This window comes from Labrus bergylta, chromosome 21, assembly GCF_963930695.1.
Source record: "Labrus bergylta chromosome 21, fLabBer1.1, whole genome shotgun sequence".
Classification (NCBI taxonomy): Eukaryota; Metazoa; Chordata; class Actinopteri; order Labriformes; family Labridae; genus Labrus; species Labrus bergylta.
In genome coordinates, this window is record NC_089215.1 from 6,500,138 (window position 1) to 6,516,495 (window position 16,358).

General features: G+C 39.8%; 1 protein-coding gene across 1 annotated transcript; it reads left to right on the forward strand.

Moving 5' to 3' along the window:
* Positions 1-7,700: 7,700 nt before the first annotated feature.
* LOC109993329 (NACHT, LRR and PYD domains-containing protein 3-like) lies at positions 7,701-16,044 on the forward strand. The gene is made up of 9 exons (XM_065949436.1): positions 7,701-7,952; positions 8,236-8,376; positions 8,458-8,502; positions 8,604-10,389; positions 11,925-12,086; positions 12,176-12,349; positions 12,477-12,644; positions 13,656-13,702; positions 14,162-16,044. The coding sequence occupies exons 1-9, from the start codon at positions 7,901-7,903 to the stop codon at positions 14,680-14,682; spliced, it is 3,096 nt and encodes a 1,031-aa protein (XP_065805508.1). The 5' UTR covers positions 7,701-7,900; the 3' UTR covers positions 14,683-16,044.
* Positions 16,045-16,358: the final 314 nt, after the last annotated feature.

The following is a 16,358-nucleotide window of genomic DNA, read 5'->3' on the forward strand; positions in this document are numbered from 1 at the left end:
TAGGGGATTTGGTGCCTTGCTCAAGGGCACCTCGGCAGTGCTCAGGAAGTGATCTGGCATCTCTCCAGCTACCAGACCAACTTCCCTCCGGTTCCCAACCCAAGTCCCTACAGACTGAGCTACTGCCGCCCCCCAAAAAAGTTCTTTTAACCTATGACCGCTAGCCTATGTTAGAGTTGGGAGCCTGCTCCCCTCATTCACTTAAAGGAGTCGGATCTTAAAGTCAACTCATTCCGAATCTACACATTACTATCTAGTTCAATGGAGCCTCTGAAGATGTGGGGAGATGGAGCTGAATTCTCAGTTTAGAACACATACAACTTCTTCATGAGGATTGTGGATCATAACTAGTTGACGTATTAGTGAAAAGTACACTATCAAGAAATGGTACATATGCCTAGCTGAAGAAAAAAACAGCTTTGAAACCCAGCTCCTGTCTCTTCTTGTATATACAAGACATTGCAGGGAACACCACACAGCAGCAGCAGCATTTTACTGCACAGGTTGTCTGCCTGGGTCACACTTCACTGCAACAAGGAGGCAAACTGTGACAAATACATTGCATTTCCACATGCACACATAGACACGCACCCAAGGAATCAATATTGATTAATGCAGGTCTTGCTCTGAACACAGAAGACCTTCTGAACCACTGATTTTGCGTCTGAGAGCCTGCGCGTGTTTGTGCATAAGAGGAGCGAGGGATGAGGAGGAAGAATAGTGTGACTGCTGGATCGGGTTTCCACCGACGAGCATGCACCTATGTTTTTTCCACAGTGTGAGGGCTGTTAGCTTGGCGGTGCTAAAAGATGGTGTCCCAAAGATCCAGAGTGCTTCACTAAATGTTTAATGTGGCATGAGTGGGAGGCCATCAGAGGACAGGAGGGTGGGGCTGGAGGGAGCCATAGAGCTTGAGAGTTACAGGCCCTGCGAGTGTGTGTTATTGCATGTGTGTGTGTGTGTGTGTGTGTGTGTGTGTGTGTGTGTGCCTGCTCAGCACTCTGGCTCACATAGTCGGAGAGCGAAATGGTGATTTTGCTTGAAAATCTTTATGTGTGGTTGTCAGCGTGGGAACACAAAGCTGGAACACTGAAAAGTTCAAATATTATGAAGCCATATCTGCAAGTGCAGCCTGCTGAATCTGTGATGGAGAGCAAGAAAAAGGAGGCCAGCATGCGTGTGTATGTGTGTGCATGTTATGTGGAAGACAAATGAGCACTGCAACGTAGGCTACTAGCCCTCTCCTGCCCTCCTTTTCCTACGTGCTAACCCTGCTGCCTCTCCTCCTCTTCCTCCACCTCCTCAGCCTCCACATAAGTTATATAATGGTGAACTCCTCAGCCTTTGTTATCACACACGAACCACACACTACGCCTTGCCGCTTGATGAGAGACAGAGGAGCAGAGGAGGGAAGAGGAGTGAGAGCACGGGGGGCCGAGAGACGAGGAAAGTAGGATGGTTTCAGCTGAAATCAGGACTCAGTGAGAGACAGAAAAAAGAAATTATTCTTCCCTATTATTCTTTTTTTATTATTATAGTAAGCCTTTTATGAAAGTCAGACCCATCATTTCATCTTGAGTAACCATACAACCATTCTCCACAATGCATTTAATGCATTAATAAACATATATTTAATATTCAGTCAGTCTGGTTTTTACACTTATGACCAAGACCGCAAGCTCATTATGAAATTACTGTGACAAGAGAGAGAAGTTCAGCTCTTTGTTTCAACCTAGATAAAGATGGCAGCTATCCACGCTGACACCGCTTTATGTCTTCATTCATCATATCAACCTAGTGGCCATTTCCCAGAGAGGGTCAATTCTCAAACGCTCTTATGATGTTGTTTGGTTGTGTTTCAGGCTGTAAGGCAGACAACAGTAGGATATATGATACATTTTTTCCCAAGCGAAAGGATATGATGTAGCATAAAGAAAAAGGCGAGAAATTGGTAAGCAATAGTTTCCATTAGCATACAAATAAATAAAAAGTAAAAGTAGGTTTGGAAGTAAATCCCAAGGTAATTGTAACAAAGGCTTTACTTGTATAAAAAAAAAACTTTTCCACATATCATGTAACACAACCAAATGTTAATATAAGCTTTCAGCCTCTTCCAAGCTAACAGTAATATTAGCTAGTAGCCTATCCTATGTGGAGGAATGCTAATTAACTGTTGCCAGACCGTAAATAATAAAGGTTATAAACTCTCAGGCACTTTGTAGCTTACGGTAATCTTAGCTACAGCGTGTCCAAATGCTTTAAGATCCTTCCTGCCTAACGGTGACGATAAGCTAGGATGTGTATGCCAATGTTAGCCACAGTCTGAACGTTGACAATTAAAGAATATGTTGTAGAAACTTGAAATATTATCCCTATGTTCGATCAATCACGGAGCAGTGAAATGATAACAATTTGCCAGATGCCCAAAATGTCTACAACGCTCAAGATGAAACACCGCAGCTGGATAAATTCTGATACGCATCATGACGGAGGACAATGGTTGCTTTGTGACTATAATGCCAGCCTGCTGTATGACACACACAAAAATGGTCATGACAATATGATGTTTACTGGTTTGTCTTAATAGAATTTGTTAGTAGTAAAAACTGTTGCACTTCAATAATGCAAGAATATACAGGCGAGATCTGTCTTTCCTCCATACACAACTCACTTAAAAAAAGAAGACACCTTCAATAGATGATATTTTTTTTAAGCACATAGCCTATATGTGTTTTTGTGTTAGTGCCTAAACAGGGTTTTTTTTTTTTTTTTTTTTGCAAACTAAGGTAAAACCTGTTAGCTGGGTCACTCCTGAATCAAGCATCTCAGGATTGGTACTAAACTGGTGTTTTTTGACAACATGCAGAGCATAAAATTTGGATTATTTAGGTCCTTATCCACTACCATTTACAGAGCTATCTGTGAAAAGAATCCCTTAAACATATAGTGGAATCTTGTCGATACTTGCAAATGTCTTTGACCAACAATATAAGCATATCCTTGTCTTGGATTAATACTGGATTGCTGTGCATCTATGTCAGCATTAAGTCTCTTCACAAACTTCCCTCACTGAATGTAGCTGGAGGAAACAAGTAGGCTATAATCCTGTTTTATCAGCAGTAGAGAAAATCTGCCCACCTATATGGCTTTGTATGAAGCAGGCAGCAGTACACCCATGCAAAAATTCGACATGCTCTCCTGGAGCTAAAACAGTCCTGGGGTATGATCTGCAGAGCCAAAATATCTCATATCTGTTTGCAGCATTTTCCCATAACTGAAGCTCTTTCTGCATCCAGAATAGAATCATTGTCCTCACAGAGCTGCAGTAGCTGCAATACATTTAGGCATGACTTTTCCTTTGTTGTGACTAATGAGGGTGAACATGCCATCTGTTACATCATCACAACCCAGAGAGTGAACAGGGCCAAGAGCTGAGTCATGACACTCCTGCTCCTCCGCCGCTTTCTTAGGAGAAATAATCTGACTGGAGGAAGTGAATGAGTAACGCTCCTTCCTCCTCAGATACCGTCGTCGTGATGCCCCAGAGCGATAAGCTACACTGACCTGACCTCCAACTGCTCAAGTCGACTGTCGTGGTTGTGTAGGACAGCGCCCTGGCTGTCAGTGTGTGTGGCTGAGTGGGTGAAAAGCGGGGTGTCGCTGATGAAAGGCCAGTGCTCAGTCAGCTCAGCCAGGATAAATAAATAATGCTACATTTTTGAACATCACAGCAAAAATCAGAGGTGACATGTTCTTTGCTCCTGTTCTTGATGATTATAGAGTTTAGTCATTCAAAGTTCAGAGTCTGCTCTTTTATACTTTCCTTTTTTTCCCAGGCTAACCTAGTCAGACGTACACTGATAACAATTCAACAACATCTCCCTGTCATGCACTGGTTGCCCAAGGGTTCCTTTTTGTCGGCCATATAAGCTCTAATAAGGCAAACGGAGGCCTACATCCATATGCTAATTTTTCCAAGCTAACAAAGACTGTCACCTCTATGATGAAAAAAAAAACGTGTGCATTTAAGGACGAGGTCACTTTTATGTTATTGAAACAGTAGAAAGCTGACCATAGAACACATTTAATCATATTTTAATCCTTCCTCCTGTTCATATACCGACAATTTAAAGATCGCTTTCTAATGCTCTTCTAATTGAGATGATCAGGAACAAAATGTCTAACCTTTCTAACAGTTCTTTGGAGAAAAACAACAAAAAGTTACATTTTTTTGGCACTTTTCTGGTCATTCATGGCTACTTTTCAAATGATCATGCATACCAACTGCCTGCTTTGTGTTAAAGGTCACATATTGTGCAAAATACACTTCACCATGTTTTTCTAACGCTAACATGTGTCCCTAGTTTGTCTACAAACCCCCCCAAATACTAGAAAAGTTCATCCTTTTCATCTTTTGCCTGCTCCACTTTTCAGAAAAATGTGTGCTCAAACAGGAAGTTTGGAGAATTTCCTTGTGTGACATCACAATGGGCAGTAACTCCTCCCCCAGCTGGTTGAAACTCCCACAGCTTGGTGTTTGTTCTGCCCTCTGAGTCTATCTCCTCACTGTAAACAATGAGGCATGGTGCAGAGAGCTCCATCTCTTTGCCTATAGGTTGACTAAAAGTTAGTTTGAGGCAGCGTTTCTAATATGGCGACCGCTGTCATCTGGCTTCAAAACTCTGCTTCACGAACTAGTGGGTGACATCCCTGAGACCATGTCCATGTTATATACAGTCAATAGTAGCTGCAGCCTTGGCCTTACTCTTGAATTATTTTGGTTGTAAACTCTGGTTTGGAAAGCTTTGGCTAAATACCGGAGTGATCCAAAACACAGTCAAAGGTTTCCTTGTACATATTGTCCTCTGCACTCATATTTTGGGATGCAACCTTTGCTATTCTTGGTTTAATTTTGTACCTTGTTTGCAACGTAAGCGAGGCAATCAAAGCTGTCTTATCCAAATAAAGGCATAAAAGCCCCAAGATAAATCTTTAAATATATAAATAAATTAAATAAAAAAATGAACTTTGTTGAAATTGAAGAAAAATGTCAGCGTTCTAAACCATCAAAGACTGACACAAGAAGTTTGCTGACTTTTGTAAAAGATAAGTTTTACTGCCCAGAGAAAATAATAATAATACATAAACTGCATATACATATAAAAAACACATACTATATTTATGTTTTGGAACACTTTGAACAACCATGTCAATGATTTTATTTTTATTTTTATTTTTTTTACAATTCATTAAATTTCCTGAGTTTCAGATAGCAGGAAGTAAAACCTCTCAATTGAGCCTCATGTACATGGAAGACAAGTACCAAGTAAACTATGTGATACCTCAAAGCTTTTTTTAAAGGAGTGTCACCAAACTATACGAGGTGCTGATATGCACCTAACAGGTTTGTTTGCTGTGATACTTCCTCTTACACTTGCTGACCTTTAAGAGGTCCCTAATTAATGTGCTTCCATTGTAAGTACAGGTTACAAAATAAGCTTCTAGCTGTCTATAAATGTCCTCAAACGAACATAAGACTTCAGCTGAGTTTTGCAAATTAACAGGCTTCTTTTAAAGGGACTCTCTTAGTTCAGTTTTGATCTGTTTCAAAATGAACAGAATGAATGATTTCAACATTCATAAGCGTGTCTTTAAAGGAATAATTAAGAAACACTGAACCTATCCTTTAATTTAACCTGGGAAAGCATGTTTAAAAATGGACACAATTTTTATAATGGTAACTTTAAGTTTCAGTCTATAAGAGATCAGTAAACCTACCGAGGATTTTTACAAAGAGTTCTGAGTCAGGCACTTTACCCTCACTTCTCCTGAGCGGTTCTCTCATGTTGGAACCATTCTTCCTGGATCAAACGAAGCATAAACATTTTGAATCAAGGTTTTATTCTGAGGATTTGAGCTTAGACAAACCTGAATCATGAAGAACATCATGGTGTACACCGCTGAAGGTGACAATAGATGAAGACACATGGGGGGAAGTTCTGATGATTTCAATTTGTAAAAGATATAAGAAGATGCAACGCAATAACAACAACCGCCTCCCAGCCCACTTTACGCCCAATAGGAAGTATATCAAACCCTTTGAGGGGACATCATGTTGGCTAGGAAGGCTAGACCGATGAAGGGTTGGGGATGAACTGTGGAAATCTGTGACATCTTATATGGTCAGGAAGTTTTCATCTTTTTAAACCAAAATGAGAGAAACCTCAGAAGCTTCTAAATATGAAGTTCAGTTTGGCATCAAGATAACTGAATGAGCTTCAGGATTGTTTAGTTAATGTACAAGAACACTGTTTATCACGTATGCTGGCTTGATAAATGCAGAGGATGACTCCTGGACCGACTTTGCAATTAATTTAATGAAGTGTACTGAGCAGTTTTTTTTTTCTCTTTGAAAGTAAATAGAAATGATTAATTGTCTAATGCACTGGAAGCAACGCAGAAACAAAGTTGATCTATTCTATTAGTATGATTATTTTGAAGGGTTTCAAAAAAAGGGCCAATGGTTATATGGGTATGATAATTATCTATGAAAAAGTTCAGTGAAAGCATAGTCTGTGCATGGGGAGAATAAAACAGCCTAGCACAGCCTATTCTCTGCCTCCACCATCTGTCCAACAGGCAGAGCTGCAGCATGTAGAAACTGAAACTGTAAAATCCCCAAGGACTATTAAAGTTCACCGCTGTGGTGCTTGATCCCTTATGAATAAGAAATGATTGGCACTGTTTTGTGAGATTATGACTGAGTGGCATTCCTTTGAGTGGGATAGATTTTTCCATTTTTTGTCAAATGATTGTGTAGAAACTGGGTCCTAAATCTCTCTCTTTGAAATCAGTATTTTAAGAACGTCAATTACAGAAATATCTGTTTATTCACTTTAAATTGTCAAAAGAGTCAACACGATGCTGACTGAGCCTGATACTTACACATGAGAGCTCAATGCAGATTTCACATAGACTGTAAATATGTAAAAAAGAAGCCTGATTGATGTCATCTGTTATTGCAGGGGGTCTCTGGAAGCCCATTGATGGTGGTTGCCATGCTGGAACTGCTGTCTCAAGCTAACAAAAAACCTCTTGCTTGGCTATTAATGTTTTTGGTTAGGTGTATATTTATATTTTTTATTTTGTAATATGAATATATCTGCATGTGCTTTTTTAAATCACATCCACACACTGTATTACAACATATTGTTATTCTATCAGCTTTTCATAACAGGAATGTTACATCTTTCTATCAAATGTGAAGTTGTCCGTTATTAACAAGATATACCTTTTTATGTTGACTTTTACGTCATGCTTGGGTTTTTCTATTTCATACCTTTTTGTATCTGCAAACTATGACATAATCAGGCTATTGTCTTTGTAATTGAAAGTGATTTACAAACGTGAAAACCTTCAAACCACCTTGAGAAAGTAAAAGATACGGAGAAACAGTTTTTACGTCGTGTTTGATATCAGTCTATCAATCTAAATTTTACAAAAAACACATTGTGTAATGTTCCAGTAAAACAGATCAAACTGTGCTGTTACAGCACATTGGAAACATACATTCATTATGTAGGACATGAAACTGTTGTGGTTTATTCAAGGAGACTTGAAATAATGCTCAGCTCTGCAAAAAACCCCAACTTCCTGTTTTCTTCAGCATCACCCAGGAAGGAAAAGGAAAGTACGCACAAGTGTTAAAATCAAAATCAGCTCATTAGCAGCTGCAGCGTGTGCGTAAAGCCACTCGCAGTCAAAGTTATTACTTAAGTAGTGATTTTTCTTTAAATTTTAATCCGTTTGAACAGTCATTCTCCATTTGAGAGAATGATATCGATGCCTTGAGTTGAAGACGCAGATAGAGACCATTTATGTGGAGTATCAGTCGACAAACATGGGAGTTGATGAGACAGATTCGGAGCACAGGAGCTTTGATGATAAAACAGGTGAGGTGTCTGAAGGTAAATATCAATTTGTTGTAAAAAAAAAAAAAAAAAAAGTTAGTATGGTATGAAATTAAAACCAATAAAACCCCAATATCAAAAAAGGGTTCAAAGGAGACTTTAAGTTATTAGACTGTGATCATAGACTTAAGCATTTAGCAAGTTACTGATCTAAGAAACACAACAAAGGTCTTTGAATCAGGATTAAGTAATCGTTTTTCTCCAGTGATCATTAGCTCCAATGTATTTGTGTAAAATCTTTTTTCTGTGTTTGTGCTTCCCTTAGACTCACTTCCATCTATTCAGACTGCAGATCATAATTTCTGTCCCAACTACTCTGCTCAGAGTCACAGCATTTTGATCGCTCCCTCCTTTTATGGCACCATCAGTCGTGACATAATCATCAGTGTCAACTCACCAGGCAAAGGTACAAATATATGATGAGCTAGAAAATGAAAACCAGGGTTTGGCATCCACTGATCTCATTGATTTGTTGTTGTTGTTGCAGAATCTAAAGAAGAATTAAACAATGATTCTGCCCCACAGCCCAAAAGTGAGTACAATTACTACATTTAGAAATATTTATTGATTTTTAAAATAAAAAGCTTTACAGATAAAACCTTTAAATATATTTATTCATTTTTTTCCCTTCAGACAATAAGATCGAAGAATGTAAAAAAAAGCTGAAAGCTACCCTAATGGGGCAGTTCAGCCACTTGCTGGATGGGATGACAACAGGGGCAAACAAAATACCTCTCAATGAGATCTACACAGAGCTCTACATCACTGAGGGAGGAAGTGGTGAAGTCAATAAGGAGCATGAGGTGAGACAGATTGAGACAGTGTCCAGGATACATGTGACCCAGGAGAAGTCAATCCACTGCAGTCACCTCTTTGTTCCTCAAGGGGAACAAGGTCTCCCCAGAAAAACTGTGTTGACAAGGGGAGTCGCTGGCATCGGAAAAACGGTATCCACCAATAAATTCACTCTGGACTGGGCTGAGGAAAAAGAAAACACCAACCTGGACTTTGTGTTTCCTCTCTCTTTCAGAGAGCTGAATATGATGAAGAAGACAAACTGCAGCTTTGTGGAACTTCTTAGCAAGCTTTACCCAGAAACGAAAGACACAGGAATCTTTACATACGGTGAAAGCAAAATGCTTTTCATCCTGGATGGTTTAGACGAGAACCGACTGTCTTTGGATTTCAACAAAATTGAAATAGTGACTGATGTGACACAGACGACCACAATTTCCGTTCTTCTGACCAACCTCATCCGGAGAAGACTTCTTCCTGCTGCTCTTGTCTGGATAACATCTCGGCCGGCCGCTTCCGGTCAGATCCCTCCTGAGCACATTGATCTTGTGACTGAGGTGCGAGGATTTAACAACCCCCAGAAAGATGAGTACTTCAGGAGGAAATTAAGCGACACAAGCTTGGCAGAAAGGGTAATCAAACATGTGAAATCCTGCAGGAGTCTTCACATCATGTGCCACATACCGGTCTTTTGCTGGATGGCGGCGAGTGTCCTTGAGAAGAATTTGGCAACGGCAGAGAGCAAAGACACGCCAAGGACTCTGACTCAAATGTACATTCACTTCTTGTCCTTGTATGTGGGCGAGAAGAAGAGGCTGTCCGGAAGAAAAGAGTCAAACACAGAATGCGTGAGAACTAACCTCATGTCATTAGGTAAACTCGCCTTCAAGGAGCTCGAGAACGGCCACTTGATCTTCTACGAGAGTGACCTCATCCTGAATGGTATCAATGTCACACAGGCATCCATGTTTTCAGGAATCTACACCCAGATCTTCAACGAGGAGCGGACACTGTGCCAGGAGAAGATGTTCTGCTTTGTGCACCTGAGTGTCCAGGAATTCTTTGCTGCTTTATACGTCTTTCTCACGTTCCACAACGAAAACACCAACGTCTTGATCAAGAGGTCGTCTGCTGCGCGACGATTCCTATCAAGAGGCTCTTCAGAGCTCATCCTCTACAAGGAGGCCGTAGAAAAGGCTATACAGTGCGAGAATGGACATTTTGACATCTTTCTGCGCTTCCTTCTGGGCTTGTCTCTGGAAAATAATCAGACTATGTTGAAGCATCTAATGACGAGCAACAGAACCAACCAAAGGACAAGAACTGAGATCCTCAAACACATAAAAGAGAGGATCAGGGAGAGTCCGTCACCAGACAGGTGCCTCAATCTCTTTCACTGTCTGAATGAGCTGAACGATCACTCTCTTATTGAGGAGATTCAGAGCTTCCTCCACTCTGGCAGTCTTAACAAAGCCCAACTCTCACCTTCCCAGTGGGCCACTTTGGTGTTTGTGTTACTGACGTCGGAAGAAGAGCTGAGTGTTTTCAAACTGAGCAATTACACCAGGACAGAAGAAGGTCTTCTGAGGCTGCTTCCTGTTGTCAAAACAGCACAAAAGGCAAAGTAAGTGCTCCACAGAGAACTGATCTTGAAATCATATCAACTGTCAGAGTGGGGAAAGAGCATGGAGTCACATTTAGATGGCAGTGCTATCAAAATGTCTCCCCTGGTTGCCCTATGCTGATACGAAGCTTTATTGTCATTTTACTGGTTTGCAGGACAACAATACAATGACATAGTGACAGTATTCCCTGAGTCAAACCATTTGAACATTAAAAACACATTAAAAGCGTACAATCAAGCTGCAGGATGCAATGTGAGAAACATTATATAGCAGAAATATTACACAAACAATTATCCGCGAGCTGCTGTGTCCATGTGCACTACTGTCTTGTTATAAATAATAATAATGAGATTAGGGCTGGGTGATATTGACGCTAATTCACATCTCGATATTTTCTAGCTGGATTACGGTACACGATATATATCTTGATATTTTTTCTGTAAATAAATAACAAAAACAAAGTCAGTTCTAAGTTAAATCCAAGTGGGCAAAATGTCACACAGGCACTTGTATTACAGCCAGCTGGATGATAAAATAAATGACACATTCTACATTTTAACATAGCAGAAATCAAATATTCCCGATGAATATTGTGTAGTAAAGCGTTCCTGAAGTCAAAGTCCTTCTGGGTTTGTTGTTCTCAGCTATGTGTTCACATGGATGGGACGGCGCTTCCTTGAGCTTGTTTATATGTCACCCACTCAGGGACTAGGGGTATAATAATGGAGTGTCGTCGCGAGAGTACAACAGAAGGAGAAAAAACAGACTTTCCATATAAAAGATAAGATTGTCCTTGGCCTAAAAAGACAAACAAGATATCAACCCAGTCAGTCTTAGAGATGCATATTGTTAAAAGATGTTAAGAAGCACTCCGTTTCAGAGACACTTGCTGGTGAAACAGGAAGGAAGTTGGTGGGGGAAGTGTGGCAGAAGACGGTGGGGGGGGTGGGGGCTGAGGTTTTAAGGAAGTATGTCTGAAGACCGCATTTGTTTTGGGTCTGGAAATCTACTGATAAAATTCATTAAGAAACCAGACACAAAACTACAAGGGGATGTTAACAGAAAACTGTTTCCTATACAGTTAACCACATTAGCTTGTAGGATGCTAATATGTTAATGGTTTTGCTGTACTCCCCCAATTGCAGGTTTAAGGGTTTTATTGTTTTATTCCAGAGCCTGATGGGTTGTCTGTCAATGTGTTGGTAATAAATTAATATTCTGTATCATGTTACATAGCCTCTTTAAAAGTTATCAGTTATCCAGGTCATGGTAATTCAAAGTTAATGCAACTGGACTTCTGTGAGGCATTTCACCTCTCATCCGCAAGGCTTCATCGGTTCCAAAGAAGCCTCTTAACATACTTCAGCAAAGTCCTATTGCCTTTTGAACATGAAGAAATGTGACAACGCTTCAAAGTCGCATTAGCTAAGCTCAAACTCCGTGCAGGTAGAATGCAGTAAGTCTTATTATCAAAGGAAAAGGTAATGTCTTTACGCTATAAATCACATTTCTCATCCTGCTTTTTCTACTGTAGCCTGAATGCATGTAACCTCACTGCAAACTGCTGTAGAACCCTGGGGAATGCCATCAGCTCATCCAAACTCAGAGAGCTGGACCTGAGTAACAACAAGCTGACAGATGGAGGCATAGTACTGCTCTCTGTTGGACTCAAGAACAGCAAACTGGAGACACTCAGGTTTCACCACAACAGTTTCTATCCTTTCCTAATCAAGTCAGAAATGTATTTAGTAACAATGTCTAAGCACGGTTTTTCATTTGTTTAAGACTGAGGAGCTGCAACTTAACAGAAGTCAGCTCTGATCCCCTGGCCTCAGTTATCAGCTCAGCTTTTTGCCAGCTGAAAGAATTGGACCTCTCTGATAATGACTTTCTGGATAAAGGAGTCCAAAAGCTCTCTGGTGGACTGGAAAGTCCTCACTGTAAACTGGAAATACTCAGGTGAGTGAATTCTCATGTCAGATGAATTATTTAACAACGTGCTACAGTGCAGTGCCCAACATGCAGAGTAAGTAGCTGTGGATGCCTTGAAGATCTGTAAGAAGACGTTTTGTTTTCTGTTTTATAGTTTGTCCCTTTGCAGAGTGACTGAAGAAGGCTGCACTTTCTTGGTATCCGCTTTGAACTCATCCAGACTGAGAGAGCTCGACCTGAGCTACAACCACCCAGGAAACTCGGGTCTGGAGCTGCTGTCTGCTCTGGAAGCCGACCCACAATGCAGTTTGAAGAAACTCAGGTAGCGGTAGTGCAGACATTAGAGCCAGCCACATGAAACTAGCTTGTGGATACATTGGCACTAACAGATATCAGCCAATGATTAAAAGCATATTGCAGTAAAGGTATTAAAGCAATATTTTGGGTGATTGCATACTTTGGTGTTTCCACCACTGAGACCTATTAAGTTTACTTAGGAGATCAAAAAGGGTTTTTATGACTAAACTTTATAATAAAAAAAAAACTATGTTCACACACGTAGATTTCATCACACCTTCCACTTGCGTTCAGTGAATTTTTCCTGAACATTTCCTGCTGTGTTCTCACATTTGCTAACCCCAGCTTCACGCAACAAAATTTCCTAGGGGGCCGGCAGGAAAAAAATCAGGCTAAAGTCGAAGCGAAGTTGAAGCTGAAGTTTTTAGGAGTTTTGAGCATGTATGAAAGCACCATTAATGTTTTCTATCTTCTTTCTTTGTTGAAGTTGGAAAAACTAAATCTCCTAATTTGTTTTTTGCAAAGACAGCATCGTAACATGACATTTTTAGATTTTGTTGTTGCTCCCTTTTTCACTCTGTAGTGACAAACATGCTGGTCATTGGCCAAAACAATGATGTGACATACATGAGACCGAATGTGATGGCCCAGCATCAAGTTAGTTACACAACTTGATCTAAAATCATTAGCTACATAATTTACAATGCTACCACAACACTAGCAATATTGATAATGTTAGCTTACTATCAATCAATCAATCAATCATTAGGCTATTTGTATTGCACCAGTTCATAACAAGTGACCAAACCACTAGATCAGTTCCAGAAGTCTGTAAGGCTCAGGTGGTGTTGTCTTCTGTTTTGCTTGGTTAGCTAGCTAGAATTGTATTCGGGTTGGTGCGCAAGCTATAATGTTAGCTAACCAAACCAAAATGGCTCCCAGTTGTAGGCATAGGGTTCAAAGTTATGTTGTTACCATTGTAGAAATACAAAGTGATTAATGTAAGTCATCTGCTTTACAATTGTTTCTGTTACAGTGTGGAGGAGTGTGGTGAATCCAGGAGTCAGCCAAGTCCAAAGAAATGTAAGTCATCCTTGGAGACTACATAACATATTATATTATGGAAGCCCAAAGCAGACATGCATCAATAAATTTTATTTTACTTTAATTTTCACGCGATAATGAGTCATTTGTTGGGTGTCTTTTCTCTAAAGATCTCGGCTTATTTATCTCATTTTCTTAAGATAACTCTGGGTTTTCCGTAGTAACAAGTTAATTAAAGTTGTTTTCTTGAGATCTCAACTTACTTTTCCCGTTATCCCAGGGTTAATAAACCTAGTTTTCCCATTTTTTAGTTAAGTTTAGTTAAGTTAAGCCTATTCCTGTTTATTTTGTGATTTAGCAGCTGTGGATAAAGTCGACAAAAACCTGGAAATGACATGTTATTACAGGAAAACAGAGTTAATAAAATGTAAGGATGCCTGACAGCTTAGAGCTTCCGTATTACGAAATATTGACGGAAGTTCTCGGTGTTCTCCTCAGATACCAAAAGACTCGCCCTGGACCCAAACACAGCACACAGAGATCTTCTTCTGGAGGAGGAAAACAGGAAAGCGACGCGCTGGACAAGCAACAAATATCCCGATCACCCAGAAAGGTTCAACTTCTGGACACAGGTGCTGTGCAAGGAGGGACTGACGGAACGCTGCTACTGGGAGACGGAGTGGTGTGGGAGGGCTTTCATTGGAGTGGCCTACAAAAGGATGTGCAGGAAAGGAGAGGGTCTGGACAGCTGGTTAGGCAAAAATGACTGTTCCTGGGGACTTTACTTCACCAATGACGGGTACAAGATCTGGCACAACAACATATGCGCTGCTGTAAACATCCCTCCAAACTTCAAGAAAGTGGGAGTCTATCTGGACTGGTCCTTGGGGACGCTGTCCTTCTTTAAGATCAGCTGTGGTACATCGACCCTCCTCCACACCTTCCACACCACCTTCACTGAGCCTGTCTACCCAGGGTTTTGGCTCGGTTGGGTTGACTCCGTCGTGTACTTGTGCTAAGTATTAACTGGACTTTCATTTACCCTCGGACAAAACCCCTGAAGATGGGAACATAATGTTGTATTTTCTATCTCCCTGCTCATGAGCCAGAAACTAAAAAAGGTTTTATGTTCTGAAGTATTTCCTCAGTGTGGATTTTATTCTTTGACGTTAATTTTGTACAGAAGGAAGAAATCCACAGATAAAGGATTTAGGAGAACCGATACTGAAGAGTCAGAAAATTTAACAGAGACGTGCGCACTCTTTTTTTACTTCAGTAAAAGTATGAATAATGTTGTATGAAATGAATGTTGGAAAGTTGAAGTTTCAATTCTCCTTTTTAGAAAAGTTTTTCAATGTACTTGCTTTAAAATAAGATCTTTAATATCAGTGCAAAGCTTACACAACCTCAGGTCATATTACAGCACTGTTAAACTCAAATGATTTTTCATGAAATGAAAATAATGAACATTCACTTCACTGCTCCAGCTTGCAAATGTGAATCTGCTCCATTGTTGTTAAAAATGTTGGCTTTTACACTGAAATCTATGAGACCAAAAGCTGCTGTGGGACCTTCCCTTTCCTCTGTTTCAATGTTCAGTAAAACAGACGTTTATCTTTTCTCCTTTAACTTATTTTTATGAAGAATGCTCTTTGAATTAAGATCTTCAATATAACAAGGACACATGCATTTTATGTTAAAACGGCTTTGCTCTAATTGTTCACTGTTTGGAGCTCAATCCTCCAAACACTATCTGATGATTTCAAAATGGCAGTTCAGCTTGATCCCACAGATGTTTTAGGCATAGTTAGAGAAAATACAATAATTTGTTACTCTGTTAGCGATGAGGCTGATCTTTCTCCAATGGAAGTCTCATCATTCCCTCAGCTAGTTTACACGTTACTAAGCACTTAAGTAAAAAAAAAAAAACAGTGACTTACAAAAAACATGGCTCCTCTGATGAATTTGAAGAAACATGGAAACCTTTTATGGATTATCTTAAAGTTCAAACCAATTGCTCCATTGAGCTGATTGTTACTATGTATAACCTTTATCATCGTCATTGTATTGCGTTAGAGTTAAGTCTTATTTCATGCAACTTTTTTTCACTTGGCTCATTCGTTTTTTATTCTTTTTATTTTTATTAATATGGATTTTTTAAAAGAAAAAAAAAGAAAAATGTTTAAAAAAGGTACGGCGCCCCTGAAGTCCCAAAAAGCAAAAAAAAAAAAAATATTGTGCACACTATTCTTTTTTTTTGGACTACAGGAGCTCCGTAAAAAAGTGATACTTATTATGTAACAACATATCTCTTGCAGAGAATGAATGTTAAGTATCTGTGTTTGTATCATTTGTAATAAAGTCTTTTTTTACAGTGAAAACACAGACTACTAGAGAAAGGCGAAGCCGTGTCAAGTTTCACTTTCAACAATCATTTTATTAGCAGTCCCAAGAGGCAATGAAAAAAAAAAAAAAACACAAATCAAAAAAAAGAAAGAAACGGAAATTCAGATAACAGTCCAATCAGGTGGGCCAATCACAGCCAGAGAACGTAAAGACGGAACAGAGGGCTAACACACGCACACACCAAACAAACAAGTCATATCGTTACAAAAGGAACAGAAAGTGATAAATGAAGAAGACTGAATTTAATCTCATGGGAAGAGACTGAGTGTGTGTGCATGTGTGTGTGTAT